The 18,922-nt window shown below is 36.3% G+C and overlaps 1 protein-coding gene across 6 annotated transcripts in view; it reads left to right on the forward strand.

Annotated features, from left to right (window-relative positions):
- SIPA1L2 (signal induced proliferation associated 1 like 2) overlaps nucleotides 1-18,922 on the forward strand; it is a 126,351-nt gene that overhangs the window by 105,474 nt on the left and 1,955 nt on the right. For 2 of the 6 annotated variants that reach the window (XM_032102306.1, XM_032102308.1), the window contains 6 exons: nucleotides 1,207-1,360; nucleotides 3,361-3,580; nucleotides 10,304-10,435; nucleotides 15,929-15,982; nucleotides 16,908-17,031; nucleotides 18,688-18,769. In XM_032102306.1, coding sequence (XP_031958197.1) covers nucleotides 1,207-1,360; nucleotides 3,361-3,580; nucleotides 10,304-10,435; nucleotides 15,929-15,982; nucleotides 16,908-17,031; nucleotides 18,688-18,769 — 766 coding nt within the window. The remainder of the gene's footprint in view (nucleotides 1-1,206; nucleotides 1,361-3,360; nucleotides 3,581-10,303; nucleotides 10,436-15,928; nucleotides 15,983-16,907; nucleotides 17,032-18,687; nucleotides 18,770-18,922) is intronic. The other 4 variants (XM_032102307.1, XM_032102310.1, XM_032102311.1 and 1 more) reach the window with 3 other exon arrangements.

An 18,922-nucleotide genomic window follows, 5' to 3' on the forward strand; every position in this document is an offset into this window, starting at 1 on the left:
AATGTGGTAACTTCAGGGTTTCCCACAAATTTTGGATTTTGAAATCAATGAACTATTGAAACTCTGTCTCCTTATTTTGAATGGCAGCCTTAAAATAAAATTGCTTAATGAATCGGAGTATTTAGACTGAAACAATGACAATTTAGAAAATTATCTTCAAGAGATAGTTCTCTTCAAGAACTATTAATTGACTGTGACAACACTCCATATACCAAAAAATATTTTCAGATTTTTCCATGGCACACAGCATTGCCTTGCCTCTTTCTTTCTAGGAAAGCTCTCAGTATGACAGAGAGGAAATATCTCTCTGAGGATAATTATGTTGAAATAAAATAGCATCTCTAATTACAAGTGATGATGAATATCAGGTCAATTGCTGAATGTTGTGCCACTATAGGTTATAATTCACTGAGAATTGCACTTTACCATAGCAAAGCTTATTTCCTCTGTGCTGAAGACAGCCACTGATGAGGCTGCACTTGGCAGTAAGCAATGGCTTCCAGTGTGTGTTCTGTGTGACTCGCAATCTTCAGTTCTTTCGATTACATTCTCAGAGTAAACCTGTTAAAATCCTGTGTTTCCTTTCTCTCTGGAAGGAGCTGGAGGTTAATAATTCAGTTTGACAGTCTGTTGTTGACTGTAACTAGATTTTTATGTGCTGATAATTAAAGAAGGCACCTGTTTAATTTATCTAAATAGCTTTATGAAATTGCTGATAATAAAATATACTTAGCACACTGGGAAATTGATTGTCAATACACTTCAAACATTGCTGTGATGACCACAGTAATTTTGCTAGATTGTGAAGCTGGATGCAATATTGTACTGTAAAATATTGATTTTTTTTATTTGCTATGGAAGTAAAAGTTAAAGTATTTTGTGATGAACCTTTGGAAATGTTGAAATAAATATAACTTTTGTACTGATAGAGAAGTGTGCTGTGTAAAAAAGAGAGAGGCAAGCTAGGAGAAACAATGGTTATCCTTTTTTAAATTGTTCTTTAGAATTCCTAAACTCTGCTTCTCAGTGGTTTAAGAATGTCATTTTGTACCCACAAACAGTTTCATAAAGGTAAAGTGATCAAAAAAATTGTATAAACAGAGTGCGCTGTGTCAGGAGATAATTCCAGCAATTTTCACTTTGACAGAAAATGATTGCAGTCTTTCAAATCTAATTTCTTGCTAAAACCACCAATTTTCTCAACAGAGTGTATGATGATATTGATGCTGTGTCCGCATCGAGTCCGCTCCAAACTTCTGTGAGGAATGCCATTGTTGAAAGCCAGCTAGTCTTGTCTAAAGAAGATTTTCTGAAGTTGATGCTGCCAGACAGCCTCTCTATGGAGGAAGGGAGAAGAAAGGTTGGCTACTTTCTTTGGCTCTATGTGTTTCAGTCACAGTTACCTTAGAAATGGGTTTCTGGTATGTCCATAATTGCTACACAGAACGCAATATTGTTTTGTACAAGCTAATTTTATTCTATGGGGATGACTCTAAGTCCCAAAATATAACTTCCTTCAAGGATGGGAAAGGTTTGTTAGATGATTATGTATAAAATCAAGTGTTTGTTTAAGTATGTCTTTGCTTAGCTTGACCAGAGGTGGGTGCAGATTGAGCAACTTCATTATAATTTGAAAGGTTAAAAGTGACATTTTAAAGGGAGGATGCCTAAATTCGTACATCTTGTATGATATTAAAGCACATGAATAGAAGTAGCCAACTTTCTTCCGCCCTGTAATAGTCGGTACCAACAATTCTGCTAGAAATCCAAGTACAGTTTCATGTAAGTGTCAGTGTCAGCTGCTCAGAAGGCATAATTGTCAGTGCTACCGGAGAGCCAGGATCTAATCTTTACAGTATGATGATAGTTGGTAATGTTTAATAGTTCACAATAAGTGGACAGTGAACTTAAAATTTGCTACTCCCCTTAAGTATAATGGTTCTGAATTCCGTGCTTAATGTGAAATAAAGAACAAAGCAATTAAATTACTTGAGATAATTGTCACACTTCCATATTAACTCAATGCTCTCTTAACCCACTGTGTTTGTACAGTATGCTAAATAGCATAATCGTCATGTCTGAACAAAAGTAACACATGGGAACCCTCTAAGTGCAGAGCTGAATTTAAAATTCAGATCACCTATATTTTTTAACATGTGGTATGTTAAGTGTGCATTATATGTGCTTGAATTTTTGTGGGTCATGTCCTAGAAGTTTTTAAGATTTATGATTGATACAATAATTGGAGGGGTTTTGTGCAGGTTTCTAGAACTGCCAGTGTTTCTGGCTACCTAAATAAGAATCAACAAAGAGTGAGGAGGTGTGGCTGAGATAAATGACTACTATCCCCTTCCCCTCCAAGGCACCTAAACAAAAGTTAAGTAAGTGAGATCATGGGCCCTGACTCATAAGAAACCCTAGCCACAGGAGCTGGCAGTATACAATCTTTGGTTGTGCCTTCACAGAGGGTAGTAATCTTGATATTGGCAAGCCAGTTACCTTTGACAGCGAAGTCAGAAACGAATTTCCTGAATACATGAGATTCTATTCACTGTTTTCAAAAGCTATTCCTCTTAAATATTTGTTCTGGATAGGGAACATGCAACACATAATTAATTACAAAGAAAACTAGGCATTTAATTGTTGTATGCAGGACAAACCAGTAAAATAATTAAGGCATTAACTGTCCTTTGTAGATGTAAAGAAAACTGGGTTTGCAGTCCTGAAAAATGATTTACAAAGTGCAATGGTCAAACTTTACAATACAGTAATATCTTGTTTTACTGTAGATATTTGGCTTGTGGTCTACATAACCTTTTGAAATGCATAAGCCGTTTTCACTGAACTCTGTTATCTTCTCTTCTAAGCCTATTTTGTGATATCCGGAGAGACATCGTGTCTCAAGTCACTTTTATAATCCAATGAATTATGTGGCAGCATATATCAGTTCAGAATGTTTAGCATTAAAGCATGGTCGTTTCAGATTAAAATCAAACAGTTCTATGTATAGTCTTGCATTCATGTTGCCAGAGTTGGTAACCTTATATACATTTCTGTAAAACATTGCTGTCATAAGGCTATGAAGTTTTCATTCACATTTCAGAATTAATAAAACTGCATAGTATCTGATTAATTCACAGTGATATGTTCCAAAATATTGAGAGGAAGTCTGAATATCCAATTGAGTAACTCTTTTGAGGCCCCAGTAGATCTGATATGGTAGAAAAATCTCTGATCCTTCTGTATTAGTTCAAGAATTCCAGAGTGCTTGTCCAGAAAAACATTCCCAAGAACCGATGATGGGATATGATTGTATGAATCACTTCAACCAGCAATATGGGTTCTTATTTTTATCTTTAGTTTTCATTTTATGGAAACCTTTCCCCACGGAGGACACTTTATCGCACGCTCTCTGATGAAAGTATATGTAGCAATCGAAGAGGATCTTCCTATGCCAGCTCTCGAAGTTCAATGATAGACCAGGCCTTGCCAAATGATATCTTGTTCAGCACTACTCCACCATATCACAGCACATTGCCTCCCAGAATGAGCCTGACTCCTGGAATGGGAAATCTGAGAAGTAAGTGATTGTCACTGTCATTGCTGAGTTTGGAATATTTGTAGTAAACTCAAACTAATCACCAAGTATTAAGTGAGATTTCACTTTCAAGGTGAAATTAAGAAATGTCAAACAATGTTCTAGTTGTCCTAGTAAAAGAATATTTGGCCAACAGTACATGCTCACGCTTGCCATTAGTTTTCAATTCATATTTATCATGTTTGGAGACAGCATTCACGTTACTTCCCAAAGAATTTTCATGAGACCAGTGATAGGAAAAAACTTTGTCTGAAGATATTTCTAGTTATCATTTTATTTTTCAGTGGTGACCTAATTAAGCCAAGCTGACCTGGTTTGGTTTTTTTTTTTTAATTTTATGTGCACTCAAATTATTGAAATATTTGCAAATATATTTGAAATAACAGCTAAGTGGAACAGCTTTCATTTAGATGATCCTTTTAATAGCATCGTAAAAGGAAATGGGCAATAAATGTTGACTTTGACTTCAATTTCCAAATTGAATTTGCTGATACTTTTTTTTAACCTATTAGTAAAAGTTTTACAAATGACACCTCATTTTTAACGGCAGCAAAAGAGTAGTCTGAGGTGCTAAGTTAAAACTATTTTATGAATGTGGTTTTTTTACTTGTGAGGTTTTCATAAGTGAGACCTTTACTGTATGCTTAGCTTGCAATAATTCCAGGACGAGCTATGAAGTTTGTAGTAATTTTTTTTTTTTTTTAATGGAATGAAAAGCCCAAATCTACACAGACAGATATGCAAATTTAGATTACATATCTATATTTGTTTATTTAATAAGAGTGAATTGTTTTTTCAAAAATGCTGAATATATATGCTTCTCAGTTAGTTTAGGCTGACATGTAGTGGACACCTGGAGTTGACACGCAATCTGGAAAAAACCCCTCTTTTCTTTAGCTACTCTAATATTGCATCACAGCTGACTGCAATTTAAAAAAAAAAAAAGTGGACTCTGAAGTCCACAGTTAAGAAGCTGTGGGTGAATTTCTTGAAAGCTTTAAGGACATTTTAGGCCCATGTCTGAGGTGAACGCAACCAGATGATTTAAAAGAAGTAGCAGTAAAAAGGGCTTCGTCATTCATCATGTCCTTCAGGAACTAGCAGTCATTTCCTAACTTTGAGAAATAAGCTTCATGTACAAAACACTTTTCTAGTTAGAGTGGCCTCAGGTATGAGACTGAGTTTTGGTCACTAACCACTGGTTAATTTTAAACTGGTATCTCAAATGAGTGCTAAACTCCTGCCTCACATGGGAATGCATGCTTGGTGTACCTTTTGGCATTCTAAAGATATTCTTCTATCAGAGTGAAACTCTTTACTATAAATTTAATCTGAGATGATCCTATTCTTTTGCACATAGAAAATGGAGATCCATTTTGTTTCACTGAAGATGAATTAAGTAGATTTTTGTAGTCTATGAAGGAGCTAGGCATCCTGATTGTGTTTTCTTTTTTTGTTTTCCATTATGTTAGGCCTTGTTTTTTAGAGCCATTTCTTGTGAATGTAAACATGCAATGGGATCAAATCTACAGCTTGCTTTTCTTCAGGAGATTGGCACAAGGCAATTAACTGTGTACAGCCAAGCTTTATACTGCTCCTCCAGCAGTGATATTTTAGCGCATTTTGTATTAGTTCTGTCTTAGACACCTAATATTTCATTCTTGCTGCTTCTTAGATACAGAAAGTTATATATATACATAGCTGGAAAAAAACCCTATGAAATCGGTATCCTGTCAGTCAAAAACTGATCCAAGGCAATTCATGCTGTTTTCATATGCAACCTCTATTTTCTGCTTCAGGTTCTGTATTTTAAAAGTGCTTATCAAGCCAGCTATATCGAATCTTTTGTGGTGTTTGTTTCAAGGAAGATTTAATTGGTTATCTGTAATTACACTCTGAAAAAAACCACATAATGGCTTGCCCACCTATGTTTCAAAAATAAGGTTAGTCAGTATCTCCATATAAGAAGCTAACTTTGGGTCTTTTTAGGAAGGTTTTTTGTAGTCAGGGCCTAGTAGGTATTTACATTCTACAGCAGTGATGTGGTATAATTTTAACATGAGGTTGTAGTTTCAGATATCAGGATTCATATCCTGTCATAGGAATGTCTTTTGTATGTGATCTCAAAGCATTTTAATTTTACTGATATTTAATGTTCATAGAAACCAGTGGAAATAGCATGGCTTTGGCTGAAATTAATTTTAGAAAGGTATATTCTTGCACGTTATATCCAGCATGAAATACTGTGGCAGCACCAAATCTCATGAGACCCCTCTAACATGGAAAAGAGTGTGATTAATAGGTAAGCAAGGCAGCACCAAAACCAAAGAGTAATAGGTGACCCTGAAGGGTTTCAGTTTACTGGGAAATTAGAATCATGAGACAGAATGACCATGCAAATATAGAAATAGGAAGTTTATCTATGTGTGATGTTGACTGTAAGAAGATGATGGGAAAAGTGAAGCTACAGGACTTTTTAATTATTGTTTTATCACTGGGGGAAGTGATGTGAAAAAAGACTTGCTTTCAGTAAAGCCTGAAATGCAGTCTGATGGTCAAGGGCTGTTGATTGCGAAGAGTACACAAATGTAGAAATATCACTTAATTTTATCTTATTTTTAACTTAAACCAAGAAGGAGAATTCATGTAGCTAAGAACTCTTGAATTTTACCTTGGGGACATTAAGGATTCCCGGACTGTGACAGTGCTGCTCATGCTGAGTGATTCTAACATGCAGGTGCAGGTGCAAATCTATGCCCTTCTTGCAAATTCATGGCAGGTGAATGAGCAGGGGAGGAATGAAAACTATGAGAACCACTGATACTGAGCTAGTGTAGTAACATAAGTCAGGATCCCAGGGAGACACATGGAGACAATCTGATTGACATTGCGGGCACCATGATCCGCTCTATTATGAAGCACAAAAAGAGAGGGGAAAAAAAAATGCCCTAAGTGAAAAACTGGCAGGATGTTCCTGTGCTATGAGGGAAGGATTAAGGTGCGGGATAGTTCCAGTGAAGAGGGTCATAAGGAAGGGAATATTTTACAATGATACACTGACAAATTCTGAAAGTTCTCAGACTGTACATGTCATAGGGAAAAGGCTGCCAGAAGTGCAGGAACTGTCTCTGCAACTCTGTTCATAGACGGAAGTCTTGTCTTCTAACTGCCTTACTACCCATGTTAGCTTCAATCCACAACTAAACTTGTTGATAAGGAGCACTATTAAAATGAAAGAGCATCACTGTGTGTTGGTGGTGTGCAATGGTAGCAATTTGGAAATCAGTTTTTCAGTAAGCAGATAAAGGCCGTTGATTAATTCACGCAACCGAAGGAGAACATGTTTGCTGTTACCTGTTCTCACAGTGAATAGTTCACCTTATTAGAACATGCAACTATCTTCAATAACAGAAGGGAAGGAAACAGTGCTTATCAGGAGCACATGTCCACAAGAGCCTATGAGCAGGCTGGCATCTTTGAAGGGGGACTTTGGGCAACCCTAGGCAATACTAAAGAAGGGAAGGGTTCAGCAGGCAGAAGCTGTTGCTTAAGAGGACTATAGAGATGTAATTACTGATTACAGGAAAGAAAAACAGACATCCCACAGAGAGTGGGATTCACATTTGCATGAGATTTGATATATTTCTTCACCTGCAGCTGCTTTGGAGAGAATCTACTTGTTAAATGACATGTCTAGTTTGAGCACAGTAAGCAAGCAGTACTTAGCAGATAGTTTTTTCATGATCTCCAATCTCTGCATAACAGTAGCAGTTCCAGCTGAAGCAGGATAATTGTCTTGGAAGTAAAAGAGGTTAAGTTGGGTGAATCTGCCTTCTTTCTGCATAACTATTTGCTCTTGGATACAGATGTATGTAGGACCAATAACCATCAATTTCAGGAGCTGTGTTGGAAACTGAACTGACCACGTAATTTTGGTAAAAATAGGGACTCTTGAAAATGCTTCATACTTTTATGCATCAATAATAAAAAAAAATAAAATTCCTAAATGGAGGAAGTGACACAACTGAAAGAAGCAGAAACTACAAGATCAATTATTTTGTGCCAAAAGGAGTACAGCAAATAAAATAATCTTTAAAACTGAAGATAACACTGAAAATGTTTTTTCAGAGGAAACTGTGTTGCTTCAAAAGTCAATCTTGTGCGCAGTAAAGTAGTGGCCTGCTATATTAGGCATATCCTCCTAACACAGATATTAGGACACACGGAGGTGGGCATGCTTAAGCATCACTTGCCACCTTTGCACAAATCAAAAAGGGAAACAGGCAACAGCTGCTGATGTGGCAGTCATACACAGACAGAGTGAGGCAAGAGCAATGTAAGAGAAACAGGGAAGAAATGCAAATACAGGAGGCTAGAAATAATTTATCTCACCTGGAGCATTCCTGGAATACAGACAATATTCTCTGAAATTCAAAGGCCTCTGTCAGTGGAGTTCCTGTTTGGTATTTTTATTCTTTTTCTTCTTCCCCCTCTTTTCCCTGCCCCATTGCAGAAGAACACAATTTATGTCTGGAAAATGAATTATTCTGTGGTGGCATATTCACGCTTGTTCAGTTATTCCACTTAGAATTTCAGCCATCAGCATGAGCACTTGCATTTTCAGACCTATCAATATTCAAATCTCTACTCTGGCAGGCTTTCTGCAGTTGAGTGGCTCTGTCAGGGCTGAATAGGATCCAGCCTAAGGTGAACTGAGGTTCTCACAGAGACAATGCATAATGAAGGATGACTACTGGTGAATACATCACTCCTACACTTTAATTTGGAAAGCCAGCAGAATCGCGCTGGGAGCAGGCTTCTTCCTGACAGGTTTCACAATCAGCCTCTGTAGGCTGATCAGACAAAAGCAAGGACTGTCCCTTAGGGCCTGCCTGCTGGTCTAGAACCAAAAGCTGGCTTGCCAGTCTTTCAAGTAAGGTATTCTGTCTATTTTCCACAACAGGGATGTATGAAACATTTGTACTTGCATAAATAAGGTTCTTACAATTCCCAAGTCATATACAAAAGTTCAGAAACTGCTCTGACTTCAGCTGTCAGTATACTTGCACAAAGGCAGCGTTAGGTAAGGCTTTATGTCTGTTTATAAGGAACTGAAAATAAAATCTTAGTACAGATATACAAGTAGAATATATGTCTGGATTGTATTTTCCATTTCATATAGCAACCATTTTTACATCCGGAGAGAGGTATTGAGAAGGACATTTCTACAGAGTTTTGTCAAGCCACTTCCAAGTGTAATGTAACAATACTGCATCTTTCATATAAGTGTAACAAGATAAATTCTACAGTAAAGAGAATTTCCACCTCTTCTGCAGGGACTCCTAATTTTTGACAGAGGATTGTAAGCCTCCTTCACTTTCCTTTTCCTCATATTTTGTATTCTTTTTAAGCAAGGTTTATGCAAAGCATAGAGCATATCATATGCTTTAATCATTCCTCTATCCAGTAGAATGCTTTGTAACAACCTACACTCTTTGGATTTTTAGGTCAGAATCTTTAAGTCAAAGGGACATTAATATCAGGAAAATGACAGCATGCCATTTCCTTAAACAGTAATGTATCTTCCACTTGTATGAATGCATTTCTTCCTTCATTGTTTTTTGCGTTTGGCCTTTTCCTGGAAAAAAATACTCGTCTTACATATTATAGTTTAAATCACTGGAATAACTAGATGGAAACTTCCTCCTGAAATATTTGAGGAAAAAATTACTATGTTGACCTTTTTGTTTAATTGGAGTGGATATGTTTGAAGCAAAAATTATCTTTGCCTGACTATACTATGTGATAAAATTATTATATTCCATTTCTGGCTTTATGGTTAAGATGAAATGTGATTGCAAATAATAGTTTTGGTTTATGATCAGTTTTAAGAAACTGTATCTGTTCAGTATTCTTTTTAACATGTTTACATTGCTCAGCGTGAAGATTGCTTTAGACAGATTAGGAAAATGTAAAACTATTCAAGAAAATTATGAAAATTAGCATCTCCTCTACTAAAATGTACGTTTGTGGTACATTCTAGAAGTCTGCATAGCTGAAAGGTTTGTTTGAACAATTTATAGTGTATACATTTCATTTAATATATGATCTGTGTACAATATATGTGTGACAGCTCACTCTGATATCACACACAAGTCTTACATCCTCAGAGATACAGCTACAAATGTGAAACTAATAGAGTAATATTTTCAATGTCCAAGGGAGTTTTGGATATAGGCTAGAATTTACAAATGCATTAAAAGAAAAGCAGATGATTCTTTTTAATTGCTTCTGGAACAGGAATACTTTCCATTTCAGAGTAAAACTGTGCAAGTAAATACCTTGCATGTTGTTTCACAAATATAACTTTGTGTATCTAGCAACTTTTGTGCTCAGTGCCCAGGTTTAATATGCTATGCTTTAGAATGGATGTTGCCTACTCACACAGTGTCCGTACGAAAATGTGAGGGACATGTCATGTGCAAACTGGCACCAAAAAAACCCCTTTAAAACCTTCCCATCTTACTTTGCCAGCATTTAGAAATTGTTCCACGCATACTGAGTATTGAACAGGAAAAGACAGACACAAGAGAAATGAAGATAAGCACTTTTTGCTTATACATTTTTTACAGATCATTATAGTAGCTTCAAAATTAATTGCTCATAATTGTTACAGGAAGACTAATTATTTTGTTTATTGTTTAGATGAATTCTGGTTCTCAGATGGGTCCTTATCTGATAAAGCCAAATTCAATGATCCTGGCCTGATGCCCCTGCCAGACACTGCCACAGGGCTAGACTGGTCTCACCTGGTAGATGCTGCACGAGCGTTTGAAGGTAACAGGAAAATTTGAATAAAGATCAATGTTCAGTACACAAACATGTTTTGTTTTTTTTTTTTTTAATATATATTGTATAGCCACATTCTGAATTACAAAAATCCAGTGTTTGCCTCTGTAGCCCTTTAGTTCTTTTGGCAGTATCAATTCTCAGTGTGGAAGATTGTCCCTGAAATTTTGGGTCTTCATGTTACTCTCTATATCCATTTTAGATGCAATTCCTCCACTTTAGTGATGAGTTCCTTCTGTAATGAATTGAAAAATCAATTCTTTGAAGGAGAGATTCAAAGCATTCAAGTTAGATGTTTAAAATGAAATGGGGAGTAACACTTCCCTGGGTTTGTTTTGTTGTGTTTATAAACCGGCATGTGTAGTCCAAACAGTGTTGCAGTCCCTCTCAGTTTTCATAAGCCCTTGGAGACCAGGAGAAATGTACAGTATATGTTCCAGTAGCAGGACTTGAGATGCAGGATATAGACCAGGTTTGCTTTATTAAATTATGGAACCAGATTAACCATGGAAAAAACCTCATCCGCCTCCTGGAGCTAAACTTACACTTAATGTCTAAACAGAGAAAATGGATGCTGGTTTCAGTGTTTATATGAATATACGCGGTTGAGTGTGTTCTCTTGTTTGAGAGGTGTTTTTTTAGGTTGCTGTGCTGTCCTAAAGTGTCTGATGTTTCTTAACTGGTGTTGCTTGCGTTACTGAATGTAATCTGTGAATAAGGATGACATTACCACAGTCATCATTGTATAAGATACAGGTCTTAACTTTGTGAAAACTGGTTGTCAAGTTAGTGATTTGGGTCTTTTTTAAAATGATTTGGGTCTTTTTAAACTTTTTTAAACCCTGGAAATCAGTTTTCTGGTTCCTGGTGCCTTCCCACAGTATGAAGTGATAAAAGTTCACTTTCACCAAAAGCTCTTCAGAACTGCTTGTTATACTAACTTAAGTGGCATTGTGAAAACCCAAACCAACAGCAATGATTAGGAATTTGAAGAACTGTATCATTTCTTGACCTGATTAATTGTATGTGAATTCATTACTATTCAATACTACTCAAACATGGCTGTGGTAGCTGGCAGGAAATACTGTGACACTGAGAATCTTGACAGCTCTTCCCATGCATTCCTACGTTTGATTGCTCAGGGAACACCCTGATATTTGTTACTGACATCTTAAACTACTGAAAAAAGATTTGAATCAGTAAATGACTAGCTCTGCAACTTTGTACTTGAAGAATATTTCTAAATGCTATTAAAAATTTTGAGTTCAGTTGAAAGATCATTCTGTACCAGCTATGCTCCTGTATTTTTAGCTGTCTTTGAGAACTAATAGATTTTCATTCCTTTTACTACCTAGTATCATGATGAAAATAATTTCACTTTGGTAAGTGTTATGTAAGTGTAATTACATTTGAATTTGAGAATGAGAAGTAGAACAAGATAGCTAACCCACAGTGCTCTATCCTAGGGAGGAAAGGTATTCACTTGTTGGGTTTTAATTGCAGATAACTTAGATAATCTGTAGATAATGCTGAAGAACTGGCGGTCTGAGTTGTAAGATAGAAGCTGCTTATTGGATTGTAAGAATTTGAGTAGTAAATATTAATCTATTTTTGTATGAAGGAATATAATTCTTTTGTGTTCAAGACTCTACAGTAGAGACATCTGTGTATATGTTAGATGATTTATACAATGTTTTGACTAAATTCATAGTGCTGCAATTAGAAACTTTTGCAAGAAGTGGAATTTTTAAACCCTTACTCAACTTTATCCTGTCTTGCAATTTGAAAGTTATTTTAAAAAGAATAACTGATAGGCATTTCATAAAAGATCACTGAAAGGGAATGTGTTGGAAATGAATTAACAGTGCAGTCTCCATAAGTATTTTAATGTTGTTGACTTAGAAGCTGCTTCAACTTTCTATTTAAAGATAGCTTGGAACTACTATTCTGCATTCCATCAATGTGAAAAAGAGAGTGGATGATTCTAAAGTTTGTCCACTTCTGAATATAAAGCTGCTTTTATCTTTTTTTTAAACTGGGTGGAAATGGGATCACATTTCATATAGGTCCATATAAAAAACGTCAAAAGTAAGCAAACACCTGCTCCCCCACTTTCACTGGAAAGGACCACTAAAAAAATAATAACTTTTTAATACTGAATCTGTGAAATTAGAGTTTTTCCTCTAGTCTGACTTTGCCAGCCTGATATTTTGAAGTTGTGTTCTCTTCTAGAACCTAGATACTAGACTTAATTTTAATTTTTTCTTTGTACAATGTCTCTTCTATCAGTTTATTAGGATTACCAATCTGATTCCAAGGTCAGAGTTTTTCTCTTGTGATCTCTCCAGATTCTGTGTTGACAATTTATATAATTTGATCAGTTCAACATCCCTAATGTGGGCCTTTCATCTGTCTGTCTTAAAAAGCAATTCTATCTCGATTAATGTTAGATGTAGACTTTTTAGGTGCTTATATTGTTGCCATCAGTTGGATTAAGAATCAAATTCAGTAGCAAGATTTTTGCTGCCATCATCCATACTCAGAGTTTACTTATGGGTGTAACAAGAGCAGTAGTTTTTTTCACTTTCTTCCTTGTCTCAGAAGAAGAGTGGACAAGGTTGTTTATTAGTGTTAGCTTTTACTCAACTGAAGCCTTGGTCCCATGTGGAACAGCAGTTTTTAAACTGTGGTCCATGAGGGTGGAAGAAGCTATTATTTTCTTTTTTATTTATTTCTTTTGTTTTGTTTTTACTTGAAAGTAGGGTGACAATGCTTTTCACTATGTCAGGATTTAATTTTACTGCATTTGCTTGACAAGAGCCTTTGTGGGAAGCTGAATATTTACTTCAAACTTTTTCTGAAAATCTTCTGTTATTCCTAAAACGGGTCTTCATAGTGTAATGGGGAGCTGTGCATGCACTAACTCCACAGGCTCCAGAAGCTGCATCAGGGAAGGGTTTTTGCTTGAGCTGCCTCTGTGGAGGGTCAGCACCTGTAAGCTGGAGCGCAGTGGAGCATTATTTTAACACTCTGCACTGCCTTCCTTAGCAAGACATAGTTTTGACTCCGGTATTTCTCCAGAGAGGATATTTTGCATGCATGCTAACATCAGTCCAGTCAGTAGCAAGGGGAGTCCTTCCATTTCTGTCATACATGGATAGACTACTTCCAGTTCCCTTCTCTTATTTTGTTGGGAACTGCAGAGAGACAGTAACCAGGGAGCAGCTGATGTGATGGAAATCACTCTGTTGTAATGTTTTTGTATCCACCCCTGAAGCAAACAATAAAAAATTGTTTTAAATTAAACAGTCTTTTTTTAAATAAAAAAAGACTGTATGAGTGTACAGCAAAAGAAGGAGGACAGTAGGGGTGAAAAAGCAGAATTTAAAGAACTGGAAAGAAAAATTAAAGAAGCAAAAAAAGAAAGTATGTTCAACTGAGTAAAGATATGGGGATTTATAGAATAAATTGGAAAGCCAAATTTGAGAAAGGAGAAATCCCAGAAAAGACGAAGGGAAAATAAGAGAATTAATGTTTGTATTCTCTTTTTGTAGTATTTTTCAAATAGATCTCCAAGTTAGGGAAGAAGGACTCGCCTTCAACATATGTATTATGTTGCTGATGACATTTTAGATCTTTTCCATGTTTTGGGGACCAAAAGAAGAAGCATTTTTGGATGTCCATACCTGCTACTGTAATTACAAAAGGGAACTGACACAAATACAATATTGAATATTGTTATTAATAGAACATTGTACTATTTGTTCTACTTCAAACTGGGTTTATTATGCTTTAAAAAAGCTGTTTAGTGTTCGATAAATCATATTGTGAGCACTAATAGCCTAAGATAGTCCTTCTGATGTCCCTGTTCATTAAAATTGGTGGTTTCAATTCCTGATTTGTTTCCAGGTGATTTTTATGAACGTCTACTGGTGCCAATCAACATGCAGTGTTTCTTAATGCAAATTTATCTTTGCAGAAACATCTGTGCTATTATAAGTAATGTAATTTTAATACTTTGATTTAAAATCTTCATAGCTAAATGTAATGCTACACATAATATAATGAGAAATAAGTGAATCATTTAGCATGACAGATAATTATTTTAACCAAAGTAGTGTGTTAGACTGCTAGAAAAAGAAAAAATGACAATATATAGTTAACGTTTGGTTATTTGTAGGGCATGCATGCCTCTTTTTGCTTCAATGCATATGTCAGTGAATGTTTGTGGGTAGACTTTACCTTAACAATGACAGAGTGACTTAATGCTCTATACCTATTTTAGCCTTTTCTGCTTTCCAGTACATCAAAATTGCCTGAAGTTTTTTCTGGCCTCTGTTAGCAGTCTGGAACAATGAAAATCGAGATTCAAATTCTCAGTGGTTACACTGTACAACTCTGTTACTGTGAATAAGAACAATTTAAAATTTAAAAAAATTGTCTCATCTTTGGTCTTACTAAGTCAATTGTTTAAATTTTTGATGCAAAGACCAATATATTTTTTGCAAATAGTTTTCTATGGGTGGGCTCTATTTGGAGTTTGCCAGGGACATCTCAGTCAAAAATAAGAGCTCTGAGATTGACATGTATTTTCTTCTGTTTAGTATGTACATATTGCTTCAATTGAATAGGAGGGGTCCCTGTAATTTGGAGGAAGCAGAATGTAGGTTTACAACACCATACCACAAATACACTTTTCTTTATAAAAACCAGCTGTTGTAATGAAAAAGTTAATAGTATGAAGTTGAAATCAATAATTATCTACTTCAGACTGCTTGTTTACACTGTCTTGTTTCTGGCCTGCATAGTGCGTTTGATCTGGGAAACTAATTTTAATTTATCCCTACTAAGTAAATCTATTTAACTTAGTAGGTTTCAAATCTGTAAATGATATCATTGATTATGCATTTAAAATTATATTCTTACCTTATTGTCAGCACATATGGAAAAGTCATGTTCATATTTGCTGAGATGCATCAGTAGTCAGAAATCAGGCTAAAAGCAGAGGAAATGAGCTGCAGTCTTTGAAATTGGACAGAATAAGGCATGCAACTTTTGTTCATTGTATTATAGAATGAATTGACAATCTATGCTATGCTGAAGGGATTTTTTAAATTGACAAAGAGCTTTTTAGTGATTTCCTATTTTTGTTTGGTAGGACTTTTCCTTCCTATTTGAAGACATCTGGCCTGTATTCACTGTTTGTGTCCTTAAGAATTTGAAGGATTGTCCTCTCATGTACCCTGCCAAGTTGCCATGCTGTGTCTCAATACTGGGTGTTGCTGTTAGAGACGTGGGGTGTGACACCTCGTGCTTGCTGTAATGTTGGTGTTGTGTAGAAATGGCCTGGCAGGGCTGGGAGTGAGTGCCAGCAGGAATTGCACGGGGAGCATCCCACTGTGTGCGCTGCCACAAGGGCCACAGCTGCTCCAGTGGAGATGGACTGTCTTGTTTATAGGAACATTCTAAATCTTATTCCAGGTTTTGACTCAGATGAAGAATTTGGGCCGTTCTGTCATCACACGCCGTTTCTAGGTGATGGTCTGGGATTGATGACTTTTGCCTTTTGTAAACTTTTTTTAATACTTCCTATGTTTGCACGTTTGCATGATAATGCAAGCTTTGGGCCTGGTGGGGTGGCAGAGCAAGGGGAGAAAGGGCAAGGCAGGCATGTTGTCACCAGAATTCATACAAGCCTACAGACATGGATTTTGTTTGGCAGAAATAAGCTAAATCAATCTCCACAGAATATGGATTTTGGTGTTGTTTTTTTTTTAAAGAAGACAAATTAAATCCTAATGAATGCATCATTTACTCCTGTTCTGTGCAATGATGATCTGCATGGCATACTTCTATTATGTGGTGACTGATGTATTTTGGCAACCACACTGTATATCCATAGGTAATTACATCTGTGCTTGTTAGATTATTTTCTAGTGAAATTCACTCCAGATAATAGAGTGCCGTAGTAATACCTATAATAAAAACTCAATTGATAAAAATAGTGTGAATTTATTGGTTTTCAAGTATGCAGATTACCATCAGCTTCTGCAAATGCTTGAGATAGTAAAGCTGTCTGAAATGAACAGCGAAGATTTCTGAGGAATCTTCCATGGGCTTTAAGTCCATGGAAAAACTGCAAATCTTTTTGCTGAATTATTATTGTCATTCTAAAATGGTATTCTGCATGTTTCATTAAGACCAATTTACTGTTCATATCAGCATTATGTGGTCCAGACAAAACTGTCATACTGCTGATAGACATAAAAAATTGCTTTGGGGTTGCCTTTGGATGCAGGTGTGGGGAAGCCAGCTAGTTGGTACATACATCTGCTGATTATCCTCAAAGCTGAGATGTAGAAGCCTACATCCATTTCGCTAACTGAACCAGGATAATGGCTGTAATATAGCCTTTCATTTTGTCCAGTTTTAGATGTATCCTTATGTTACTTTTTTACAGATCAGAGAGTAGCGTCTTTTTGCACCTTGAATGATATGCAGCAAGCTCAGGGCTTGGAAGGAACACAAGAGTTACCTTTGGATGAAAGTCCCCCAGATGGAAAAGATTTTCTTGAGGATGCTGGGTATGTCAGAATTAAAGCATATTTCCTACAAAGGTATTTTAAGGAAAGGTTTTCTCTTAATGTTGCAAATCAAATTGCCTGTATGCATGCTTCACAGCTGTTTGATGGCAGACTTGCCTTGACTGATAATTTCTTTAATTCTGAAAAATGTTGTTTCTTCAAATCAATTTCTGAGAAGCTTTATCTTGAAAATATGTAGTATAGTCAGAGAAAGCTCTCTCACTTTAATAGGTCTGTAGTGCAGATCAAGGTTAGATGCAGAGTTTCAGATAATCAAATTTCTCACTGTATTCCTCTACAATAATAATTTTTGTTACATTTATTTCTGTTTTCATTTAATAAAACTAATAACAGGAGCTCAACTCTGTAGGATGCAATAACCTGATCTGCAGCAAATGTCTCAAACCTTGGAACGGAGTCTATCCTACCTTTGCAACCATTTGCTCTTTGCAAACCCATAATTTTTCTTTTATACAGAGGTAAATTAATCAAGATAATCTGTAATGGAGGACTGTAGAATTTATGCCAAACTACCCAATTCTTCAAATTCTTCCCAGCACCCTGGGACAATTTTTGTTTTTCCCTCTCCACATATCCTGCTGTACGGAGTCTGCTTGTTAATTTAAAGATTATTCTTGTTATACAGATTCAGCACTATAATCTGCCCACCACCATTCTTTAATAGAAAACATATCTTTGATTAGTTTTGCTCTTCAGTTGCAGGAATGGAAGAATGGGAAATGGAGGGAAAAGTCTTCTTGCTTGTTAGATGATCGCATTTTAATTTCAACCAATTTTACACAAATTAGCTTGCTTACATGGTAAAGCACATTTATTGTAATGACTTCTAAGTCCACATCTTTCCCCAGGCTAATGATCAGTAAGGATTGCAAAAGACTCTTAAAGATGTTCCCCTTTCAGCCACAGCAAACCCGTCAGATTCGTGCAATTGCATGAAGCAGCTGATTCAGCTTTGTATGTAAAGCCCCTCTCTTCACCTTCTCTCTTTTAGACACAATTACTCACGTGGTGGCTAATTGCATCTATAATGTACATGAGACTGTCTGCCACAGTGCTCATTGTCATTCAGGAAATAGAAGCTGTTCACTGTATTTTCCTTCAGTCATGCATTTGATTAACCTGTGGCAATATTTTATGTGTTTTGACCTTTAAACAAAATATTTGTCTCCATTAAGCCATAGGTTTATCCTTTACTGAAAATGACACTACTGCACAACAGACAAAAGAACTCTTTACAGCTCTTTTGGTTTGCAGTAATTGTTGCTGCATCTTGCTTGAGATTAGTACAGTCCTTATCAGAAAGCAGCTTGTTAACCAACGTGCCTGCAGACCATGGATCAGTGAGTGTGACTTGCACTGTGAGGGTATGCGCAAATCATTCCTAAAACATTCCTTCTTAAAATCATTATAACTTCTGCCTGATCTGCATGAGAAGCAGTGTCATATTTCAGATATTGCAGGATTGGATTTATGTTCTAGTAATAGTCTTTTACTGATGCTGGTTTTGTCTCTATTTTCCTAACTATGCCTAAACTGATTGGTTTCCTTTACTATTACTAAAGCTGTAACTCTGCTAAAGCTGGGAAGAAAATGTTTTTCACTGACTCAGAGTGAAGGTAGTGGTTTACTTTACAGGGAACATGCTCCAAGTACTCTGACTGGAAAAGTCAACCAGCTGGAAGTCATCCTCCGGCAGCTACAAACTGACCTGAGAAAGGTAAGAGACCATTAGCACCATAACCTCTCCCCAGTTTTAGTAGTTTTATTTTTGCACACAGATCATCAAGGGCTTGAAAGAAGTACATCAGCTAAACAAGACAGTAGAGCTCAGTGGCTGGTCAGAACGCTGAGGTGCAGAAGGTCCTGTGGG

Source organism: Corvus moneduloides, chromosome 3 (assembly GCF_009650955.1).
Source record: "Corvus moneduloides isolate bCorMon1 chromosome 3, bCorMon1.pri, whole genome shotgun sequence".
In the NCBI taxonomy this organism is placed as follows: Eukaryota; Metazoa; Chordata; class Aves; order Passeriformes; family Corvidae; genus Corvus; species Corvus moneduloides.